Genomic DNA, 26,373 nt, shown 5'->3' on the forward strand with positions numbered 1-26,373 from the left:
ACAATTTTTACTGAAGATGGTAAACTAAATATAGAAATAGACAACAGAATCAGCAAAGCTGGTATCGTGGGAAGTCAATTGAATAAATTCATATGGAATAAGAAAGAAATTAGTCGGAACACTAAATTAGCTGTATACAAGACTGTGTTCAAACCAATTTTAACTTAGACGATAGAAATATAAGATCTGATAATGTTGGAGTCTTGACAAGTAACAGACTGATTTGAAGGAAAATTGTAGATAGGAAGTTAGTAATGATGTAATTTTTGTTTCATGTAGTACTGTCATACCCTGTACACCCCCTTGAGGGTACAATGCAGGAATTTGTTGATGATGATGACAACACACGTGTTAGAATAATTACTTTATTTAACATTAGGAAAGTAACATTCAATGTTTCAACAAAGAAACAACCAAAAAACTAATACCGTATTATGGCCTGCTGAAAATACACAAAACAAACACCACTATGACCGATAGTTGAAGAGATCAACAACCCTAATTATCACTTAGCCAAGACATTAGTGGCCACACTCAAGGAGTTGGTAGGTCATCCCCCCTTCTACATAAAAGAAATACACAACATTCATGAACAAGATTAGAAATATCACACTCAATGATGAAGATTTATTAGTCAGCTTTGACATAACTGCCCTTTTCACTAATGTCCCGATCAATGATACTATTCTTGATTTATAGAACATATTTCTGCCCGACATCACGGCCCTTTTTTGCTCATGTACTTCACTCTGGGTATTTCGTGTGCCAAATAATTTTACCTACAAAAAGAAGTACAGGCATGGGATCAACCCCCCACCTCCCCAATAGCTAACTTTTACATGGAAGCTTCAAGTAATGAGCTCTAGATTCGGCCAGCCTAAAGCCCAAAATTTGGCTTAGATATGTTGATGATATTTTTGCCATTTCGCACCATGGCCACGAAACATTAAATACATTCCTAAGCCATCTGAACAAACAACACAAACATATCCTATTCACCATCAAAATCAAAAACAACTCTCTGCCTTTTCTAGACATACACTCGTCACATCTCTCCTTCGCACTCTACTGCAAATCTACACACACAAGGCAATACATACATAAAAATTCATACCACCATTCAACACAAAAACTAATAGTCATAAGCACCCACAAACACAGAGTCCTAACAATTTGCTCTAATGAACAAGCTCTGAACCAAGAATTCGAAATCATTAACCAAACATTTGTAAGAATTGGCTACGATAAAAAAAAAATTAATTAAAAAAATATTTTAAAAAATGGTTGACAAGATCCTCCATAAAAATGCTACTAAAAACAAAAAAGATTACAAGAATGACATAGCCATAACCCTATATTAGAGGCATTTCGGAAAAAATAGACAGAATGCTACTTAAATACAACATTAAGACCCTTCAAACCCCCGACAAAATTAAGAAATTTACTTAGCTCTTCCATACTTGGTCCACCCAGGGGCTACAAAATCCAATGTACCTGCAACCTACCTTACAAAGGGGGAAACAGAACGCACTATCCCAATCAGAAAAGACGAGCACAAATGACACATTAAATACCTCTACTATGATAAAACAGTCCCATCAGACATGCACTCCAAACATGCCACAGAATCGAATAGAAAGGCACCAAGTCCCTACACCGCACCAAAACCTGGTTTGAGAGAAAATTCAAAGATGCTTTTGAAATGCTAAAACATTATCCAAAAATGATGGATTAATCATTCTAAGAATGTGGAGGACTCATCTGCAACCCTTATAACAACCAGAACAAGCCCAGAAGAAAATCTCAGTACGAGAGGACTTTAGATATGTTTAATGTAGTTCTGTTTTTAATTTATTTGTATTTTAATTTTTAATTTTATTTATTTAATATAATTTATTTTTTATTTTATTTAATTTTTTCCTCACAAGAGGTCAGGCTAGGTTAAAATATTAACAAGCATTTAGATTCATTTTACTTTTGTATAGTGCAGTGTCATGTAGCTTGTATCTTATACATATGTATTTTTCCTGATGATGACTTCAATACAGAGGTCAAAATGTCGAATGTTACTTTCTGAATATTAAGTAAAGTAATAATTCTAACACGTGTTGGCCCCATAAATTCTCCACTATGAATGTGAACCACCGTGTAATCTTAAAAGAAAGAATACTTATGGCAGATCTCCTAGTTTGTCCACAATATGACAAGCTATATGAACAAGGAAGCTTGTACACATTTCGAACAGAATAAGGGCTGTCATTTTCGAATGAGGTTTGAAAGTATGCAAAGAATATTTCTTTCATGTTCCAGAAATTTTTTATGAGGTGCCCCAGCTATAGGATATAGTATTAGTATTAATATGATCTGTCTGTTAAAAAGAATGTGAGGTGATGGGAGGAACATCTATTTCATTAACCTTTTTTTTGATATTGTAGCCATTTTATTTACTTTAAGTCTTCCTTTCAAGGTCACTCAGTGGTCCGAATTGTGTAGTATTTATGGAGACAAAAGCACACATTAGAAAAATTACTTTACTTACAATTAAGAAAATAACATTCAAGTTTTGACTTCTATACGAAGTTCATCATCAGCAAAACATATATATGAACAAGACACAAGCTACATGACACTACACATAAGTATGCTCTTTGGTCTAGGGGTATGATTTTCGCTTACAGTGTGAGAGGTCCCGGGTTCAAATCCTGGACAAGCCCACAAAATTTTTTGTTGAGAGGTGGTTACAGGGAGTTCTTTCGCTTAGTTGAACAGCGGGAAGGAGTGATGACAAGAGGCCATCCCTGGAAGTTGCAAAAGGAAACTGTGAGCAAGAGGGTGAGGAGTGGTTTGTGTGGAGGGTGGGTGAACCAAGGAATGCGTTGACTGATAGAGTGGTGAGAACTTTGTGTTTCTTGGGGGTGGGGAACCTCCCCTCAGTGAGTCTTTTGACTCCATGGAGGCCTGAATAATAATAATAATAATAACTTGCTTTTTGTTAACTGTTTATACTAGCCTGACCTCTTGCAAGGGGTGGGGAATGCATAAAATAAAACTTTGTATATATATAATAATATACAGAGTGTAATCTAGCTCACCTCCCAGTGGTGCACCCTGGGTAACGCTAATTGAGTTAGAGCGATTTGGCAGTCAGTCTAACATTTAGTTCTCCTGTTAAGGCATGCAGTCAAACAATATACTGATTTTTCTAATTTTATTGATGATGCTGACAAAAACTGGGATTTAGCCTTAAGATGTGTCAACTGAATATCAAGGGAATTAACAGAGCAAAATGTGACTATCTCTGCAAAATACTACAAGAAAATAACATTGACTTTGTGCTTCTTCAAAAAATGCATACTGAAAACGAAGACGACCTTAATAGAAGAGGAAAAATAACTGGTTACACTCTGATTGGTGCTACATACCATCAGAATTATGGCATTGCAACATATATCAAGGATGATATAGAAAATGCTTCTGTCTTGACAAAGAGATGTGATAACGATACCCATCTTGTGAGTGTGAAAATTCACAACATAACAATAGTCAATGTCTATAAATCTCCTTTAACATCATGGTCTCTATAGATGTGATACCTACTTATCAACATCCAACAGTATGGATTGGTGATTTTAATAGCCATCATGAAGAATGGAAGTACCATGATAACAACGACTGCAGTACTACCCTCGTTCAATGGGCAGAAATAAATAATATACACCTTGTATTTGATGGCAAGGATAGAAACACCTTTAGATCATCAGCATGGCAAACAGAGTCTAATCTGGACTTATGTTTTGTTTCAATAAACACAGAAGGGCAACCATTACCAGCAGACGATATGTACTTTCCAACTTCCCACACAGTCAACATCAACTGGTGTTACTGGAAATTGGTATGACACTAACTATAGCAAGATCCTTTCCACGAACTGCATTGGAATTTTAAAAAAGCAAATTGGAGAAATTTTGCGAATTAATTGATAAATGTGTTTGTTGGATACCTGCTGCAGTTGCGGAGTACAAGAGATTTGTATGAGCAGTCATATCAACTGTGAAAAAATATATCCCTAGAGGTTACGGAAAAGATTATGTCCCCAGATGGAATGAAGAGAGTGGATATCTCTACAGAGAGTTCCTGAAAAGTGAAGATCCTGAAATAGCAGATGAATTACTACATAGCCTGAACTCATCTCGAAAAACAAAATGAATTGATACGGTTAAAAACCTTGACTTCAAACGATCAAGTAGAAAAGCCTGAAATATTCTCCAACAACTATCCACAACTAATCTACCTAAAAGAAAAAGCACAGTTATATCCCTTTAGAAAATAGCTAATCAAATCATTAATATGTCAAGGGCACCTAGGAACCTTGAACATACCAAGAAAGTTAAGAAAGAACTTAGAGCTTTAAAAGCAAATGTCCCTGCTTTCTCACAATATGCCTCAATCTTCACTATAGATGAAGTAAAAGCCGTCATAAAAGATATCAAAGCAGGCAAGGCCCCAGGCTTCAATGGTGTCCATCCTGAATTTCTGATTAATAAAGGCCAAATACTATAAAATTACTCTATGAATTCTTTTCTGATATATTATTGACTGGCCAACTAAACTACCTAGCCAGTTTAAGAAGTCAAAAATAGTTGCTATTCTTAAACCTGGAAAACCACCCCAGGAGGCAAAAAGTTACAGACCTATTGCTTTATTGAGTTGCGCCTATAAAATGTTAGAACGCTTTCTGTACAACAGATTTTCCATACCAATTATGCAGCATGTCCCGATTGAACAAGCTGGTTTTAGAGAAAAACATGGTTGCTGTGATCAAGTGCTCACTTTAACATCATTCATAGAAGCTGGATTTCAGAAGCAAGAAAAAACATCAGTTGTCTTCTTGGACCTAACAGCAGTATGGCGTGAAGGTCTTATATACAAATTTCTTAGCATTGTCCCATGTAAATGGACTGCACACTTAATTTCCTCCATGCTCACTGAACGTTTCGAGTTATATTAGGAAATAAAATGTCCCGACAACGAAAACTTAATAATGGTCTTCCACAAGGGTCAGTATTGGCACCCTTACTTTATAACCTATACACATATGACTTGTCTGCTACCATCTCACGCAAATTCTGTTATGCTGATGATACTGTAATTGCCATTCGACACAGAAACATGAGTCAGGCTGAAGAGGTACTTGCAAAAGATCTGAAAACAATAGGTGAATATTACAAAAAATGGAGGCTTCAGCTCAGTCCAGACAAAACAGAAGTATCAAGCTTTCACCTTAATAATCACATGGCAGATGTCACTTTACATATCTTCTTTGAAGGATGTTTACTACGACACAGTAAGTTTCCATAGTACTTGGGCGTGATCCTGGAATGCACGCTCTCTTACAAGGAACAACGCCTAACAAACGTTTCTGCTAAGTTAAGAACTCATAACAACATAATACAAAAACTAATAGGCACAACATGGGGAGCAACAGCTAATAATCTGCAGATTACAGCTCTTGGTCTAGTTTTCTCTGTTGCCGAATATGGCTCAGAAGTGTGGCTAAATAGCACACATGTTAAATTTGTTGATAGCCAACTAAATAATACAATGAGACTGATTTCTGGCACAATTAAATCAACGCCCACACATTGGCTTCCAGCTCTTAGCAACATTGTTCCACCGAATCTGCACAGGGTTAGTACTTAATACAGGAAGTACAGGAATACAGGAAGTATTCCTGTACTGATCAAGTATTGAGATCAAGACATCCACCACTACAATTAGACTAACTACTACTACAATCTAACTTTGACCTGAAGCAAAAGTGGCAAGAACAGTGGGACAGCCAGACAGATGGCATCACAAAATTTTCTCTCAAAGAATTAAGAAAGTTTTGATGCTTGCTCACACTTCCCACGAAAATCCTGGACTCAGCTTAATAGAATACGAACTGGTCATGGTGTATGTGCAGACATGCTTTTTAAATGGGGTAAACAACCATCCCCCACATTGTGGAGCTCAAAGACAAACTGTGGATCATTGTGACTCAGTGTTATCTCAGAGCATATTCAGGAGACAAATTGGACTTTTTAAGTGCTACACCCTAAGCTATGAACTATCTGACCAATATGGATGTAACCATTTAATTTTATTGGTTTTTAAAATGCCTTTTGACTTTTAATTTTATATATTTTTAAAGTGACAGTCTATTGTATTGCATGTTTTGTTATTCATGCCATACAAATAAATAAATATACAGTGGGTAATAAAAAATCAGTGAAACCACATCAAATTCACCTCTCTACAGTCCTGTTATCTTTAGGGTTTCTTGTGTTAGGGCTCTGCGTGTTCTTCTTGATGCTATATAGGTTGCAGATGGATCTTTCACACTTTTGGAATTACTAATCCATCATTCCTGTTGAGATTAGGATAATGAATCATCTCACAAGTGTCCTTGAATTTTTTTTCAAACTGGGTTTTAGTCTCTAAACCATAGACTAAAACCTGGTTTGAAAGAAAATTCAAGATGATTCGTTATCCTAATCTCAACAGGAACGATGGATTAGTAATTCCAAGAGCCCAGTGGAGTCTAGAAGGGATAATGCTGGGTATAGAAACAATGCCATTTATATGCTTTATACTAATGCCAGGAGTATCCGGAATAAGGGAGAGGAATTGGTGGCGCAGATAGCATCAGCCTGGCCAAAAATTATTGCGATCACTGAGACGTGGTTGACAGAAGGGGATATAACAAGAATAGAAGTCGCTGGGTATAGCATTTTTCGTCAGGATAGGAGGGGAAAGCGTGGTGGTGGGGTACTGCTTATGATAAGTGATGACCTATGTCCTCTAAGAGTGGAGGCTTTGGAAGGAAGTGAGACAAATGATTTTGAGAGCGTATGATGTGAGGTAGAGGTAGGCAGGACAGGATATTTAGTGGGGTGTTGCTACAGGCCCAGGAGCACATAGGATGGGAACCAGGAGATGTTTAGACAGCTAAGTTTGGCAAGTGCAAAAAGAATGATTGTTATGGGAGATTTTAACTACAGTAGTATAAATTGGAGAGAGGAAGATGCATGTAGCAATAGGGGAATGGAATTTCTAGAATTCTTGAGAGACAAATGTCTTAGGCAGCATGTAACAGAGGAAACAAGAGGTTCAAGAGTTTTGGATTTGGTTATAGCATCAGAAGAGTTGATAATAACTGAGTTGACATCTCTATCTCTCCCACCAGTTGGAGAGAGTGACCATATGGTTTTGACTTAGAAAATGAATAAACATGCAGGAGTATCAAAGAGACGGGAACGTATGTGGAATTATAAGGCAGGTGATTATAATAGTCTTAGACGTCAACTTCGGGAAGTTTCATGGAGGGAGGAATTGGAAGGCCGCGATATCATTAGTGCATGGGAAATTGTGAAAGAATATTTGTTAGCAGCAATGGTAAGTTGTATACCACGAGTGAAGAAGAGGACACAATTTGGAGTAAAGTGGATGACAAACAATATTAAACAGGAATTGCATGTGAAAAAGAGGCTGTGGAAGAGATATAAGGAGACAGGTGAAGAGAAGATGCATGAAGAATATAAGACACAGGCCAGAAGAGTGACTAGTGTGGTAAGGAAAGTGAAACTGGAATATGAGAGGAGATTGGCCCTAAGATCCAAAGAAAATCCTAGGGAATTTTTTAGCTATGTGGCCAGTAGGAGGAGAAATGACTGTGGAAGAATGACATTGTGGGATAAAAATGGGAATAGCATGACTGATGCAGAGGACATAGTGGAATTGTTCAATGAACACTTTATTGGAGTATTTCATCCTAGAGGAGTCAGTTTTAATGCTAGAGGGATAGGGCTGGTTCGAGGCTTAGAGGTACGGGAGGAGAGTGTGTTTCAGATACTGAGTACTCTGGATGTCAGTAAAGCTGTGGGACTGGATGGTATTTCACCATGAGTTTTGAGAGAATGGGCTAGGGAACTGACAGTGCCTTTGACCTGGCTCTTCAATGAAAGTCTGGCTTCGGCAAAGGCGCCCAGGGAATGGAAGGAAGGTAAGATAGTACCATTGCATAAGGGTGGTAACAGATTGTAAGTGTCTAATTATAGGCCAGTCTGTGTGTCATCAGTAGTAAAGATCTTGGTGAAAGTAGTGAGGGACCGTATACAGCATTGGGCAGATGAGGGTAATGTTATCTTTGAGAGTCAACATGGATTTGTGAAAGGGCGCTCTTGTTTTAGCAATATGCTAGCCTTTTATAATAAAGTTACAAGAACATTAGATGAGGGAAAGGCATATACTGCAATTTTCTTAGACTTAGCGAAGGCATTTGACAGGGTGCCACATGATAAGCTGATATTTAAGTTGCAGCACATGGATCTGGATGTCAGATTGGTCAACTGGATTCAGGATTGGCTGTCTGATAGGTATCAGAGAGTTGTGTATGGTGGAGCAGTTTCAAAGAGGCAGAGGGTTACAAGTGGGGTCCCACAGGGCTCAGTACTAGGACCTATATTGTTTAACCTATATTAATGACATTGCCAGTGGATTGCAAGGGGATATTCAGTTGTTTGCAGATGATGCGAAGCTGGGAAGGATTATTAGTAATAATGCAGATGTGGTAGCCCTGCAAGAGGATTTAAATAAACTAGATAGATGGGCAAATGAATGGGGGTGTCAGTTTAATGCAGCAAAATGTAAGGTCTTGAGGTTTGGGAAACATCGATGGGATGCTGCATACTCTATGGGAGGAGTTATACTGGAGGAAGTGGGAGGAGACAAGAGATCTGGGGTTGATGATTGATAGAAACCTGAAGTTTAGGGGACATATTGCAAAGGTGGTGAAGGTAACACAGAGGATTGCTGCAATTATGAGAAGGACACTGACCTGCAGAGATAAGAGGGTTATCATTCCGTTGTATAAGTCTCTTATCAGACCACACTTGGACTATTGTTCTCAGATTTGGTCCCCAGGATTTGAAGGGGATAAACTAACTGTGGAAAGGATACAAAGACGGATGACAAAGATGGCTTCAGGACTGTACAAGGATAGTTATGAGGATCGGCTGAGGGAATGTGGACTTAAGAGTTTGGTGGATAGATGAAGGGGAGGTGATATGAGTGAGACTTTTAAACTGTTGAGAGGTGGTTACAGGGTTGACACTGGGGAGTTCTTTCGCTTGGTTGAACAGCGGGAAGGAGTGATGACAAGAGGCCATCCCTGGAAGTTACGAAGGGAAACTGTGAGCAAGTGGGTAAGGAGTGGTTTCTTTGTGTGGAGGGTGGTTGAACCGTGGAATGCATTGCCTGATGGAGTGGTGGGAGCGAGAACGGTCAGTGAGTTTAAGGAGTGGTATGATAGACTTTGTGTTTCTTAGGAAGGACCTCCCACGATGAGTCTTTTGACTCCATGGAGGCCTGAATAATAATAATAATAATAAAGAGTGTGAAAGACTCATCTGCAACCTATATAGCATCGAGAAGAACATGGCAGAACCCTAACACAAGAAAACCTAGAGATAACAGGATTGTAGAGGTGCATTTAATGTAGTTCCTTCTGTTTTTTTACCCTCTGTGTGTATCTACACACACATACACACGCACAATATAAGTAATTTTTTTATTATTTATTTTTTCATTTTTTTCCTTGCCTGAGGTCAAGCTAGTGTAAACAGTTAACAAAGCAGTTATACTTGAGCATACTTAGTTGTGTAGTGTCATGTAGCCTGTGTCTTGTACTGTATTTGACATACAAATCGTAGTAGCTAATGCTATTCCATATATCTGGGATACTTCAGAAAAAATTCCCAGAATATGATAGAAATATATATATATATATATATATATATATAAAAAATCTCTCACTACTTTCAAACTGCATTTGAATCTGGCTGCCCTTATTCTGTTTGAGGTGTGTACAAACTTCCTTGTTCTTGCAACTTGTCATATTATGGACAAACTGGGAGATCTGTTAGTATCTACAGCAAGAACTATGGTCAGTTAGATCATGTTGGCCATGCCTTAGATATCTAGCACTCAAATTCTGCACAATGAATTGGATAAGGGAAAGGGAAATGCATTGCATGAATGATGGAATATTTTGTTTATGCATTTTAGGAGTATGATAAAACCATCTCATGATGAATCATTAGACTTTATGGAGGTTTCCAAGTACTACAAACAGTATTGTTTTTGCATAAAAATGCATAGCTGCTGTTTTAATCATTTTAAAAGTTCTGCACAGTGTACTCCTATTGTTAAACTAAACATTTATTTAAAAATTGCATTTATAGATCTTCAATATAATCTCCATTCTTCCTTATCACTTCATGCTCAACATTTGGTTACGTCTTGTATTCCTGTCAACAAAACATTTTATTGGTGGTGGTGTTGCTTGATAAGTCAGGTCACTTCATCAGAAACCTCATCAGTAGTAGTAAAGCATTTTCCATGAAGTAATTTTTCAACTTAAGGAACTGAAGTTTGGAAGACTTGTGTAGGGATGTGGGGGGTGGGAGATGGAAATAAGAAGGCATTTTCCATCCATACTTACTTTTCCATACGATTAGATGTTTCAGGTGAAGCACATGGCCTTACATTGTTGTTCAACATGAGGCCACATCTTTAAAGTCTTGTTTTGTAGAATAAGTTCACTAGAAACAGAATGAGAGCAGATCATTTTTTTAAATCTATGCCTAGCTTACAATTGATGTGAAAGTGCAGTGTACAGAACTTTTGAAATGGTCCTTTGTATATGAATTGATTCTACGTATCTTTGATGTTGTTATGTGATAAATAAAACACCTAAAAGCTCCCTCCCTTGTGAGGAATGTACTCATGACATTTCTTAAAACTTAATTTTTATTATAAAATCATGATTCTTTCTTTTTCTTTTAGCTGCCTGGATACTCCAGAAATATCCACATAACTATAAGGATGAGGTATAGATGCTTCTCATTTTTAATATCATTAAAATATAGAACTGAATTTATTTAAAAAAGAAAAACCCTTATGACAAATGTGTTTTTTTTTATGTGAATACCACTCATCAATGATTGTATATCTATTGTATATTTTACTACTGTGAAAGGCCAGATAATACAAACTCTTGTTCCAAGCCACTCTGGCCTCCAGTGAGCATGGTGATGATTTTTTTTTTTTGTTTCAGTTCACAGTAATTTTGGTTTTGGTTTACTATTTTCGGTTTTGGTTTTAGTTCGCTATTTTGGGTGAGTGCTGTATGGTTTTAATAATGTAATCAAGTTGACATTCATAGTGTTTTATTCATTTTGTGCAGCTATAAAATGCATACATTTCCAAGAAAGTGTTCAAAAATGTGTAATCTTTCTCAGCACACAATGAGTGCAGTGTTGGTTTGGATACTATTAATGTGATTTTAAAGAGTTTTCGGGAGACTGGTACCTTTTCTTTCTAACAGAAAATGAAAATGTGGGTGAAAAAGGAAAACTACACTGACTCAAGATCGTTTACTAGCTAGGAAAAGCAAAATGAATCCAAGATTGTCTGCTGTAGACTTAAATAAAGAGTTGGCAGCTAGTGGGATTAATGTTTCTGACATGACAGTCTGTTAAAGATTGTTGGAAGCAGGGAAGACTGCCCACAGACCAAAAAAGAAACAACTGTGGATGAAGGCTATCTAGAAAAAGATGCTCCAGTGGGCAAACGTGTACAGAGATTTGACTGATGAGAAGTGGAAAAAGGTCATATTCTCAGATGAAAGCCATTTCTTTCTCTAAGGAGAGCAAGTTCCCTATGTTTGCAAATCAGTGACTGAGAAGACTTCTCCCACCCACCTTCAACAAGCTCCTAAACACCCAGCTAAAAAGATGTTCTGGGGTTTTTACACAAGACAGTCCAGGTTCACTTGTGCCTGCTGATGGTATCATAAAAAGTGACCAATACATATAACTATTGGAAAAAAGAGTTGTTTCACAGATCCAGAAAGACAAAGAGCTCGTCATCCAACAGGATCTTGCTCCATGCCACACTTCAAAAAAATGAAAGAGTTCCTCAAAATTCACATCATCCAATTGCTTCAGTGGCCAGGTAACTCTCCTGACATTAACCCAATATAAAATTTGTGGTCCATAGCTAAAAAGAGACTTGGAAAATTTAGTTGTATACAAAGGATAATACAATTCATTCTAAAAGTATGGTTTTGAGATGCAGAAATAAGAAATATGTGTTCTACATTGGTAGACTCCATGGCTAAGCGAATTAATGAACTTATTAGGAATAGAGGAGCACATGTGGATTATTAGGTAAATTTCGAGTTTAATTTTTCTGCATATTTTCTTTCAAAATTAAAATTTTCTTTAAAATGTGAGTATTCGGATTAATATTTTTGCTACTGTACATATGTTCAGAGTTTGAGCCACAAACTTAAAACAGACTGATTAATAAACTGTAAAAATTCTGTTCACAAAAAAAAAAAAAAAAAAAAAAACCTACCTCCTTATCAAGTATTAGGAAAAGTATTAGCAAAATACCTTTTTATTAGCAAAAAAAATTTTTTTTCATGAATAACCTGACTAAGCTAATCTGAATCCTTTCTGTGTAGGTAAGTACATAATAATATAACTTATGTCAAATTAGTAAGTGCAGAGTAATTTATTTAGAGTTATCTTCCTTCCTGATTTTGAAAAATAAGGCTGACTTCAATATATTCCTCCTGATTGTATGCTGAATCTAAAACATTCACTAAACAGTTAATAAAATCATCAATAGCAACTTAACCAAAAAATAAATCATGCAGCAACCATCCTAATTAACTTAAGTATTTCTCCAGTTTTTCTAAGGACACCACTTTATTCTACCCAAGAGTACAAAACTCAGCTATAATTGTTGCATGTTATACATTTATCAAAACTGGATGACCAGGCAAGAGACAAAAGGCACATCATTTAATGACTTCAGAAATCTGGACTTTCTGACTATAGAATTGATATATAACCCATTTCTACACCACACCAAATTTTAGATAGAAAATTTAAGGAGGTTTGTGAGACAACTCTCCCAAAATAAGAATAATAACCTGAAAATATTTTTAAAAATTTAGTCTAGACTATCTATTCTTAGCTTCTACTTAAAGGTTATATACACAAATTTGAACCAAAATATAATACAAGGCCAAACAGACTGATAAATACATTGCAAATATTTCAGGACAAGATAGATGCTGGTGCTTATTCATAATCAGTTAACTCATTGGTTTGGATGCTAGATCTTGCAAGTTAAAATATATCTGTTCTGTTAGAACATTAGTTTCTAGAAAGGAGTCCTGTGATATCCATCATTAATTGCTAAGCTTAAAGATAAAGAATCAACCACTGTCACTGTCACATATGACTAGAGAGAGAAAGAGAGAATGTGTGTGCTTGCAGCTAAGCTGTAGAATTCAGAAGACATTGCTTAAAATTGGTTTACATAACAGACCCATATAATAGACCTGTGCACAAAATTGATCAAATGCCTTAGAGATATCAAGAGGAACCACTGAAATTCTTAAAACTTGTCCATAGCATTTGTTTAAAGATGGCTGATATAAGTAAGAACAGAGTTATTTTGATCAAAGGTAACAGAAGTCATCCTGACAATCATTTGTTGCAAGGCTTTCAGTTGGCACTTATATCCTAGAAGTTCACTAATATGGATTTTACCACTGTTGATGAAGTGGTAAAAGCAACTCCTTACAGGTAGTTGTGTAGTTGCTATTGATGTTTCTAGGGTATTTGACTGGGTATGACATGCAGAAATACTCTGCGAAGTGCCATCTTATGATCTGCACTACATCTTTTGTAATTAGAAGCAATTTACATCCAGGTCATCTTCTGTGTATCATGATATCTTCTCCTCAGATTATCCCATCATTGCTGGAGGAGTATCCAGAAACTTTGTACTTTGGCCTGTGCTCCTCTTCCTGTACATGAGCACTCAGCTCAATTTCCTCCATAGTTTTGTTGATGACAGTATGTTCTTCCTCTGTTTCAATGCCCTTATAGTGCTCAGACATTCCACCTGTCAACATGTTCCAAATGATTCCTTAAATCAATACTGATATCCATTGGGACAGTCCTGTCTTCTCTCTCGCTTCATTTTAACTTTGATAATACTCAGATCCTTTGACAAGATTAGATTTTTCTTCTTGGGCTGACTTACTCCTTTTACTCTTCCTAGCAAGAATGCATCACACTCACAGCCTCAGAAAAATGTGGTATGTAAATTCCATTTCTTTTTTGCAAAACCCAAACTGATATCCCATCTAATCCAACAGCTATATTTACTTTGAGATTCTGCGATATACTAAGAACCTCCAGTTCATCCACTTTTGTTCCCACATCAATGTCTGTCACTCACAGCCAGTAACCTTGCTTGGATGATATACCCTGGGTTACTACTCACTCGATAACCCAACTATTTTTATGCATTTTTTTTATCTGCTGTCACCTCTTCACCATCAGCACTCATTAAGGTTAATCTTCCGTAGTCATCCTCTTACTTGCCACATAATGAAAAAACTCTTTGCGATTTTCTTTGGCCTGCTCAGCTATATTGTTCTCATAATCTGATTTTGTCTTTCTTGCCATGCTGGTCACCTCTCTTGCCTGAGCCTTGTGCTTTCATGAGTTTGCTGATCACCTTTTTCCTTATATACCCTCCACAGCACTTTTTTCTTTTGCAACTCATGTTTAATGATATTTCTCATCAATCTAACACCTACCCGATTAACCTTCCTTGCCTTAGGTATGCAATTTAATAGCGCTTCCTCTAGATGTCCCTTAACTATCTCTCATGCATCACTAACATCCTTCCCTTGCAGTGTTTCATGCCATGGCACAGATTTCAGTTTCCTCCTAAGCTAGTCACAATCACCTGCCTTGTAGTTCCATACATACCCCTTCCTGACAGAATATTCATCATGTTTGACAATCTCCCAAGTCAAGACTGCATGGTTACTTTTGCCAGTTGGAGACAATGTGGCCACCTCGGTTATGGATAGCTCTTCTGATCCTATGATCAGCTCCAATTCTCTCACACCTCTAGTCCCTTCCATCACATGCTGCCTCAAGTAATTCTCTCATTAGGTGAGAATTATAAATTCCATTTCCTTCCTACTATGTGATCTTTCTTCCTTCCATTCACAATAAACATTCCATTCACTAAACCCTTCACATTTTATCCCTATAACTACATCATCTGCTGTTAGCCAAGTTTCACTTATGCCTATAACTTTTGGTGAAGTTGCACTAACCAATGCTAAAAACTCATCCCTCTTGTTCCTGATATTTCTGGCATTAGTATATAGAAACTGCATCCCTTTAAGATCTTACTCACCTTTACTTCCTGAATTGACTATCCTATTCAATATTTTTGTTTGAGAGACTAGATTCTGAATTTGGTTATTCTCACACTCACTCACCTCATAAGTGCCTTCTCTCAAACTCACCTGGTTCCACCCTAATTGCTTAAGTTTTCCTGAATTTGCACTTCAGCATGCTTGGTGAACAAAGCTCTCTCTAGATACCTAACACCAAAACCATTAGATGCATTCCATCAGTCTTATACAAATCCTTCTTTCCAACAAACATAGACCACAGATCCACAAATCCTGCATCATTCCTTGTGCATATCTATATATATTGATTCATTTGCTACCAGCATCCTCTTCCTCCTCAGTTTGTTCCTATCATAGCATGGCAGGAGACTTACTATTTCCACCTTCTCACTCTTCAGTTTTACTTCTTCTAATAATTCCTTTCTAACCTCCCTCATAGAATACTTCTTGCCTCTCAAATTATTTGTGCCAACCAAGACAATTAGTACTTTCACCTTAGCTTTTTTGCATCCAGATGGTGTAACTAATATTGGGAATTTTTGTGTGAGCATCTTTATGTTGGAATATGATATTAGTAATGACTAGTCCATATCCTGAACCAAAACCTATGGTACATTATGACCTTTGCTCTTTTCTCCAAATTTTTCCAAAACATTACTATATATATATATATGGAATTGTTTTTTTCCTTACTCTGCTGTTTAGGTCACCCACAAGAACCAGTTTTTATTGTTGTTGTTTTTTTTGTTTGTTTTTTTATATATCAATTGAAAAATTAATTTACTTCTTCCTACTAGAATTCTCTCTGTCACCATAAGCAGCAATGAATCTTGTCCACCCTCTCATTTTAGCGTTTGCACATATTAATGAAGTTTATCTTCATGATCTGTGTTTAATACTATAGCAAGTCCTTTCTTCCTTTCCCTGTTCACTATTACATGAATATAAGATCTTATTTACAGATATCTCACCTGTTTTAGTTTTTTTACCTCTCAATAACACCAATTAGGCTGATATGGTATTTTTATAATTTTTCTGCAAGCCACCTCTTTTCCATTAATATGTTTATGCTAAGGATGCATATCTTCAGTTCTTTTGAGTTTGGGGTTGTTGGAGTAACTGACTTTTCACTGTTCATCTGCATCCTTGATGAATTCAACAGTAGACTTGTTTAATTGCACTATGCTCCAAATAGCATTACATGTGTTTGTCTGTAGTTTAGGCAAATATAGAGTATAGTTTAGTCAGTCAAGTCCAAAATTGCCTGCAATTCTTGTCAATTCACTATCTTGATGAATATCTAATAACAGTGTGTATATATATATATATATATATATATATATATCATCTAAACTATCTTGTCACATAAATAAAATTTGCATAGCTAGAAAAGCAGTGATGTTATTCACTTGGTCAATAACATCACTGCTTTTCAACTAGCAGGCTATAGATTCGAATCCCGTTCTGGTGTGGTTACTTATGAGCATCTGTAGGGCAAGCGGTTTCCATCTCCCAGTGTAAGATCTTAGTATTTAGCCTCTTGAGCAGAGAACAAGTTTTGTGTAAACCAAGGCTTGACAAATTATGCAAAACTCTGCTCGCCATGTGAAAAAGGTTCTTGTTCAAGACGTTCCTCCTTCACCCCACCCTTTTTTTTTCTTTCTTTTTTCAAATTTTATGTCCCAGTAGGTCACTAGGAGTTCCATAAAGTGATTAGTGATGCTGCATCTGTTTTTTCTAAAAGTTAAAAAGAATTTGTTTATTATTTTTTTATTAAATAACAATATTCTGTTTTTTAAGTCTGCAGCTTATCACCAGCTAACAAATCTACTTGTCACATGTAAGTAAGTAGGCCAGTGTATTTGTCCAGCCCTGGTGTAACCCTTTGCCTATCCACATGATTAAATGTGCAATAAGTTAGTAGTCTTTCATGGGGTCAACTCATTTCTAAAATATGATTCTGGTATAAAGAAAAATCAAATATGAAAGTAAAATGAAAGAATTGAGTTGTATCAGTTGTACATTAAAAAATTTATATATATACATATATATTAAGGATATCAAGTAATTTTATAAACTTGATTTTTTTACTCCTTCTCCCAAGTAAGCAAAACAGTTAAGTTTGCGCCTGAACGTAGTTCAAGTCTAAAGGTAGTGCAACACCAGGGCAACTTGTTGTAACGGTGGGTAAATCTCTGATCACTATTCTTAGTATTTCCCATAATGTAAAACATATCTCACTAGGAGATGTATACTGTTATACGTTATTATTATTATTACGGGCAACTCCAGGGAGTCATTAGACTCATCGAGGGAGGGAGGCAACAAATCATATTCATCACAACTATTCGACATTCATACAGTATCTATCATACCTCGCCTTAAATTCATTCACTGTTACAGCATCCACCACAGACTCTAGGAGTGCATTCTACTCATTCACCACTCTAAAAGTAAACAACCCAGCTCTAACACCTTTACTAACCACACTTTTGCCCAGTTTCCATGGATGACCCCTAGTCCTCCCACAACCAGCCCTGTTCTCAAAAATATTTTCTGAATTAATTTTATAGAAACCCTTCAGTAATTTGAATGTCTCAATCATATCTCCCCTCCTCCGCCTATCAACCAATTTTTGCAACCCACAAATCCTCAACCTGTTCTCATAAGGTTCATTCCACAGATCTGCTATCATCTTGGTCACTCGCCTCTGGATCCTCTCCACTTCCTCCCCATCAAGAAGAAACCTAGGTGACCAAATCTGGGCACAGTAGTCGAGATGGGGTCTTATCAAGGCTCGATACAGAGGAACAATAACCGGCTTGTCTCTGCTTGTCAACGTATTCTTCAGCAACCAAGTGATTTGATGAGCTGATTTGGCCACTTTTGCAATGTGCTCCCTAAACTTCAACTCCTTATCCACCAACACTCCTAAATCTCGTGCCTCATCAATTTCCTGGAGTGCAGTTCCACCAATGTAGTAAACTGCTGCTAATCTTTTCACCCCAAAATGTATAACCTTACATTTTGCTACATTAAATTGACACCCATTCACCTTAGCCCAGACCTCCAATCTATCCAAATCATCTTGCAAAATTTTGACGTCATCTGCATTCACTATTGCCCTACCCAACTTTGCATCATCCGCAAACAAATGAACTGTTCCTCTTAGATCCTTTCCTATATCATTAATGAACAAATTAAACAGCAGTGGTCCAAGAACAGATCCTTGTAGCACACCACTGGTCACAGGCCGTCTTGTGGACTCTACTCCTGAATAAACCACTCTCTGATATCTCTCCGTCAACCACCCTCCTATCCATCTCGCCAACCCTATATCCATCCCCATATGCTGCAATTTACTGATTAGAATTCCATGTGGTATCCTGTCAAAGGCCTTAGCAAGGTCCAGTAGAATCACTGTAAACCCATTACCCTTATCCACTTCAGCTGTCACTGTGTTATAATACGTGAGCAAGTTACTGAGGCATGACCTATCCTTCACAAAACCATGCTGTCCCCGATACAGTATCCCATTTTCTTGTATCCAATCTTGTATTTTCCTCTTGACTATTTAATCCAAGACCGTGATAATGACTCCTGTTATGCTGATTGGCCGGTAATTTTCAACAGCAGCGTTGTAACGACCTTTATGCAGTGGAACTATTTTCCCCTCTTTCCACCCCCTTGGGACTGACCCAGACCCGAGACTAAAACAAAATGGTCAAGGGCACTGACAATTCTTTTGCCGCTTCACGTAAGACACGAGCTGGTATACCATCCAATTCCACAGATGTATTGACATCGAGGTTCTGTAATAGACTAATTACCTCAGTAACCACTGTAATAGATCATTATTGGTGTTGGGGAGTCACTACCCAGACCGGTTTCAACCTTTTTTGAGGTCTCCTCAGTGAGTAGCTAGACCCTGAAATACCAAGGTTTTTAGTATCCTTAATATATATTATCACCAAGATAAAAAACTTTTCACATCTTTATCTCATCCACAGTTTCTTATTTAAAGTAAAAGCACCTTATAGCAACTTGTATAGGTAAAGTTGATAAGGCTCTGTATTACTAAAAACCTTGGTATTTCAGGGTCTAGCTACTCACTGAGGAGACCTCAAAAAAGGTTGAAACCAGTCTGGGTAGTGACCCCCCCCCCACCCATAATGTCAGTATACATCTCCTAGTGAGATGTGTTTTACATTATGAGAAATACTAAGAATAGTGATCAGAGATTTACCCACCTTTACAACGAGTTGCCCTGGTGTTGCATTACCTTTAGACTTGAACTATGTTCAGGTGCAAACTTAACTGTTTTGCTTACTTGGGAGATGGAGTAAAAAAACCAAGTTTATAAAATTACTTGGTATCCTTAATATATATTATCCCCAAGGTTAAAACTTTTCACATATATATATATATATATACACATACACAGTTAGGAAGGTAAATGAAGATTTTTTTTTTAATGGGTTAAAAACATCATCATCAAATTCCTGAAATTTACCCTCAAGGGGTGTACAGGATATGATAGTACTACATGAAAAATTTGCATCATTACTAACTTCCTACCTACAATTTTCTGCTAAATCAATCTGTTACCTGTCAAAGCTGTCAGATCTTATATTTATATATCTATCTTCTAAGGCACTTTTTACTGTATCAATCCACCTATATCTTGGTCTTCCTCTGGGTCTTTTTCCTACCAACCTGGCAGAGAACACTTGTTTTGCTAATCTTTCCTTGCCCATTCTGTTTAAGTAACCATACCACCTGAGATTAGCTCTGCTAACACATTCCTGGATGCTGACAATGTCAAGTTCTTTCCTAATATCCTCATTTTTAACATGATATTGCCATTGATGCCATCTGTTCATGCCCCTAATCTTTCTCAGGACTCTCATATCTGCAGTCTCTAGTCTTTGGTCAAGTGTTTTACTTCTGACTCAGCTCTCAGATCCATAAGTTAAAATTCGTTTGAACACTGTCTTGTATACAGCTAATTTATGTTTCGGCTAATTTCTCTCTTATTCCATATGAATTTACTCAGTTGACTTCCTACCATACCAGCTTTGTTGAGTCTGTTCTCTATTTCCATATTTAATTTACCATTTTCACTAAAAATCATGCCTAAGTAGCTGAAATGTTTTACTTGTTCTATAGGTTCTCCATTCACAATGCAGCTGATATTTTCATTGCTTCTGCCTATTTTCATTATCTTTGTCTTGTTATTGCTGACCTTCATACCATACCTATCACAACAGTTATTCAATTTAGTCAAGGAATCTTGCAGACTTGTAGCGGATTTATTTAGAAATATAACATCATCCACATAAAGCAAGGAGCTGACATTAACATCTCCAATTTTGATATCAGGTTTAATACCACTTTCCTTCATAATGTAATCCATATAGATAATAACAGAGGTGATAATGTACATCCTTGTCTGACACCAGATTTAACATTAAACCATCTGCCTATATTCTCTTCAATTCTAACTGCTGAATTACAACTCAAATAAAGACTTAGTATTGCTTGATATAATGATCCACTGACACCATACAACTGTAACGTTTTGAATAGCTTCTCTCTTGCCACTTTGTCATATGCTTTTTCCAGATCTACAAAACTTAAATACAGATCTTTGTTATATTCCTATGACTTTTCGACTATTTGTCGTAAAGTGAATATCTGATCCTGACAGCCTCTATTTGGCCTGAATCCAGCTTGTGCCTCACCAAGCTTCTCTTCCACAATCCTTCTCAAGTATACTGGCATAAATCTTACCAGGAACACTCAGTAGAGAAATACCTCTGTAATTCTCACAATCAGTTTTATTTCCTCTTTTATATATATGGATGAAAGCCCTACTCCAATCATCTGGAATTCATCACTCTGTTCAGGCCTTCTGAACTATGCAGTGCAGCCACTGTAAGACTTTTATACCTCCATACTTGAGCATTTTTGGTCAAATATCATCTAATCCTACTGCCTTTCCACATTTCAGACTTTTGATGGCTTTTTCTACTTCAAGCATGGATATGTATTCCTGATTACATGCCTGGTCAATATTTTTTATCACTGTGCTGTCATCACTGCTAGTTTCATTTAGCAATTTTTTGAAGTAATTACTCCATACTTCAAGGATATATTTTTTTCTCCAGTTTTCATATCACCTTTATCATCTCTAATTCCTTTTACAGCACTCTTTCCTCCATTTCTGAGCTTCTTCAACAACCTCCAGAATATCTTGCCACCTTCTTGATATTTATTTTCTATGTTCTTACCAAAGTCTTCCCATGACTTTTGTATAGCTAGTTTTACACAGTGTTTAGCTTTTTACATTTATCTAAGTGCACAAGCTGACTTATTTGCCAGGAACTTTTGATATGCTTTCTTCTTTTTCTTCACTGCATCTTTAACTTGCTGTGTCCATCAGGGAGTTCTGATTTTTCTATCCTTGCAGACAACCATACCACATACTTCTCTGGCAGAATCAAACAATGTTTTCTTCAGAGCTTGCCACTGAATCTCCAAGGTTTGATTTCTGTTCTCAAACTCTTTCATTTTTTCTTGAATAATGTTTGTATATTTTAGTCTACAGTTCACATCTGAGAGCTGCTCAACTTTTATTCATTTTAAAACTTTCTTACACGTTCTTCTTTTCAATATGAAATTCAATTTTATCCTGCTTAAGACTAAATGGTGATCACTTCCAATTTCAAATCCTCTGTACACTCTAGTGTTCTGCACCAGAGAGAAAACATCACTATCAGCAATAATATAGTCAATGAGACTTTTCTTATTCCTTGCCTCTCTTCTCCATGTGTGAATTTGTGCACATTTTTATGTTGGAACATGGTGTTAGTAATAACCAGTCCATGCCCCTAGCAGAAATTCAACAAGTATTTGCCATTATTGTTAACTTTGCTCTTTTCTCCAAATTTTCCCAAAATATTTTTGTACGTCTGACAATCATTTCTTACTCTACTATTTATATCCCCAACAAGGACAAACGTTTCATTTTTCATTGTGTCAGTTGCTTTTTCTAAAGTCTCAAAAAATTACTCCGTTTCTACCTTCGGAGAACGTTCTTTGGGACCATAGGCACAAATAAGTCTCATTATCCATTTCCCCATTCTGATATTTGCCCACATCACTCTACTTGAAATTGCCTGCCATTCAAGAAGATTAGTCTCGTATTTAGTGTTGAATACTATGGCTACTTCTTTTCCTTGATTGTCATTGCCTGAATAAATACAAAATGTTATATTTAGGCAATGACAATCAAGTAAAAGAAGGAGTAGTCATAGTATTCAACACTAAATACGAGACTAATCTTCTTGAATGGCAGGCAATTTCAAGTAGAGTGATGTGGGCAAATATCAGAATGGGGAACTGGACAATGAGACTTATTTGTGGCTATGGTCCCACAGAAGGTTCTCTGAAGGTAGAAGCAGAGGAATTTTTCTCACCAGATCTCACCAGTTTTGTCTTTTTTTTGTTTCAGTCACCCCTATTATGTAGATCTGGTACTTATCTAATTCCTCAGCTCGCAACGCCCCAGCCGGCATGAAATGCTATCATGTTGTACCATCATTTAATATTGTGGTTTAAGCCAATAAGAATACAATTTGGTCAGCTAAAAACAATATATTAATAAAACTGTAAAAGCAAAATTGGATTAAAATTTAAAAAATTTAAAGATATAACAGGAGACAGATAAACTCGGGAGGATTAATAGATTCTCCTTCAAACAGAATCATCTGTGAAAATAACAATGACAAAAAAAAAAAAAAAAAAAAAAAAAAAAAAAAAAATCTAAATGTGATAACAATATCATGCTTGCTATCATTTTGTAGAAATATATATCTATTTGAAACTAATTTTGTGATATACTCAACTTTATAATAAATTAGTCTTTATACATCATATTAAGCTTTAAAAATATTATAGCAAGCTTTGTAAAAGGTTTGCTTTATCATTAAAAATGCAGATGCATTTGTTCTAGTTTTTTTTTTGGGGGGGGGGAGGGAATCTATTCTTGCATTCCCAACCATAATGTCTTAATTAACCTTTTTCAAATCTTATAATCCTCATTCCTGTTTCTGGATATGTGAATGAAAGAAAAGTTCCTATTAAGCATACATTAATTGTCCTGAGCTGATTTACACTCTCTGTCCAAAAAGAAACCGAACTTTTGATATAAAATAAAACACAGGCCAATTATAATTATTCAAATCATTTATTTCAATCAGTAACTCTCCCTCAGCTTTAATACGTCATTTGGCACAGTCAATTAATTTGTTAAATGAGTTTTTTATATCGGTTTTTGGGATACTGCTGAAGGTTGTGGTTACTGCCGCTTGAACATTTTCAGTGGTGTTGTATCGCTTTCCTTTCATCAGTAAATGAAGTTGGGGGAAGAGAAAGAAGTCACAGGGTGCTAAATCAGGTGAATACAGCAAGTGATCCAAATGATCCAAATTGGTATTTGCTCAAAATCCGTCTCAAAATGTTCGAATGATGAGATGGTGCAATATCATGCAAAAGTAACCAGCTGCTTGGATCACGATATTCATGCCATATGCGATGAATTCTCACTATTAATCACTTCAAAACTTTGAGATAAAACTCACCATTGACCGTTTGGCCAGGCAGAACGAATTCCTTGTGGGTAATGCCCTTGGAATCATAGAAACAAATCAGCATTGTCTTTACTTTTGACTTCCCCAAGCGACTTTTTTTTTTCTTTTCAGGTGCCCCTCTTCTAGTGGTCTCCACTCAGCACCGTAGCACTTTGTTTCGGGCTCATACTCAAAACACCACGTTTTGTTACCAGTAACGATTGTTTCAAGGAAGATCGGTTTTATGAGGTCCTTGCAGTGTTCAATTCAATACATTTTTTGGTTGCCGGTCAACTTGTGGGGAAGAAATCACAAATTCAATTTACAAAGACCCAAACTCTTGGTCAAAATGTGCACAGTTGATTTTGGAATCCCCGATTCATCTTCAATCAATCTCACGGACAATTTCTAGTTTTCTTTGATGAAATCACACACTTTTTGGATGTTAACTTCACTCAGTCCAGTTTTTGGACAGCCTGACTTTTTGCCGTCCTCAAGCGTGTCATGGCCACTTTGAAATCGCTTAAACCACTTGTAAACTTGAGTACGGGATAAGCATTCATCGCCATATGCTTTTTGAAGCATTTGATATGTTTCGGTAAAACTTTTATGAAGTTTAACACAAAAGTCAGTCCCAGCTCTCTGTTTGAAACTCATTTTCTGACCGTTCGTCAAAACACACTGTCACTCTCGGCTTCTAATGAAACAATTGTCATAAATAGTTGATGCTACACTAATGAAGATTGCCTCTTTAAACAACAAAAAGATATAACAGGTGATGCCACTAGTTTCTTCTATTTTCGAAAAGTTCAGTTTCTTTTTGAACAGAGTGTGTATAATACAAGGGTTGAATTTTTTATACATCTATATATGCATATATATATATATATAATGTTTGTGTTTTGCCTTTGGAATTTATAATATTTTTCTCTGTAGGAAATTCTTAAGTCCCTACCAGAATTTGCATATCCATGTGAGTTTAACAAGTAAGTTGAGATTGATATATGTCCCAAAGCTATTTTTATTTTGGTGTTTGAGAAGCAGTTTGCATTTTCTGTTCCTATTTATTAATAATAATCAAAGTAATAATTTTTATTCATTCTATACACTTTTATAAGTAATCTACCATTTATCCACATTCTGAACAGCACTCCTTCAAAGTTTCATTCTTAAGTCAACCAACTTCACTCCCATTCCTAACACTAGCTATCACTGTTTGTATGATAAACTGTTGTACAACATCTGTAATAGAACAGAAAATCATAACATTGTCAGTACAAAAAAGTACTACTTTACAAAAATTCATCACTTTTTCTTCCAAATGGCATTCATATTTCCATTAATAAGAAATTTTTGCCAATTAATTTTTGCAAAGCTGATATTTCATGTTATTATACATACCATACCTATATATCTCTAACTCATTCACAGTTACTTAGCTATGTGATTGTAATGTTTATTCTTCTTTTCATCAGTTTACTATTTTATAGTGCAGACTTGTGTTTTCTGTTAAATAACTGTTAATCTCTGAAATAAATGTTTATTCTAATTTTCTAAAGCAAAGATTATATCATTTATATGTATGGTCATTTGTGTACTATTTTACATGAAATGTCCTAGGGGATATTTTATTTGCTGCATTTTAAAAATTTGGCTGTTTGTTCTTCTTTTATAAAAGATTTCATAAGTTCAAATAATACATTAAATGAAGCATCAAAGTATACTTTGTTTCTGCCATTTTATACCTATGAGGGTGTGCTGAAAAGTTGTGAGACATGGGGTGCTTAAGGGTCAAAGCTATATAACTGAGAGGAGACTTCCACATAGTCTTTAAAGGAATGCAGAGAACCGATCGGTGCTTCTGACCTAATGTCCAGTCCTCGCCTCCCTCCTCGTGGTGCACCCTAAGTATCTACCTGGATAATGAACGAACGAGGATGGGCTGGCAATTTGGGATTTTTTATCCGACCAAATTGTATTCCTATTGGCTTAAACCAAAATAAAAAATGATGGTACAACATGACAGAATTTCATGCCAGCTGGGGCATTGCCCAATTAAACAAGGCCCTGTTGTTTTTGCCAGAGAACTGTGGCAAAGAGCGAAAAGTCAGCTACTGGAACAAATCCTAAAACCCACCCCAATTCAATATCACCAGAGTTCAAGATTGGTACTATCAACATAAGAAGCCTGAATGGCAAAGAAATGGAGCTAACTGAGGAATTATAAGTATCAGATCGACATAATAAGGGTGACAAACAAAAAAGGCAAAAACTGGTGAGATCTTTCTGAGCAATAAATTACAATATGTTATATTCAGGCAATGACAATCGAGGAAAAGAAGGAGTAGCTATAGTATTCAACACAAAATACGAGGCTAATCTTCTTGAATGGCA

General features: G+C 36.4%; 1 protein-coding gene across 2 annotated transcripts in view; it reads left to right on the forward strand.

Moving 5' to 3' along the window:
- LOC150104054 (DENN domain-containing protein 1B-like) overlaps positions 1-26,373 on the forward strand; it is a 251,038-nt gene that overhangs the window by 40,033 nt on the left and 184,632 nt on the right. For both annotated transcript variants that reach the window (XM_090396720.1, XM_090396721.1), the window contains exons 3-4: positions 10,888-10,931; positions 24,916-24,965. In XM_090396720.1, the coding sequence (XP_090252846.1) occupies positions 10,888-10,931; positions 24,916-24,965 (94 nt within the window). The remainder of the gene's footprint in view (positions 1-10,887; positions 10,932-24,915; positions 24,966-26,373) is intronic.

The sequence above is a fragment of the Typopeltis vanoorti genome, chromosome 8 (genome assembly GCF_054136105.1).
Source record: "Typopeltis vanoorti isolate ZY-2024b chromosome 8, IOZ_Tvanoo_1.0, whole genome shotgun sequence".
Taxonomy (NCBI): domain Eukaryota; kingdom Metazoa; phylum Arthropoda; class Arachnida; order Uropygi; family Thelyphonidae; genus Typopeltis; species Typopeltis vanoorti.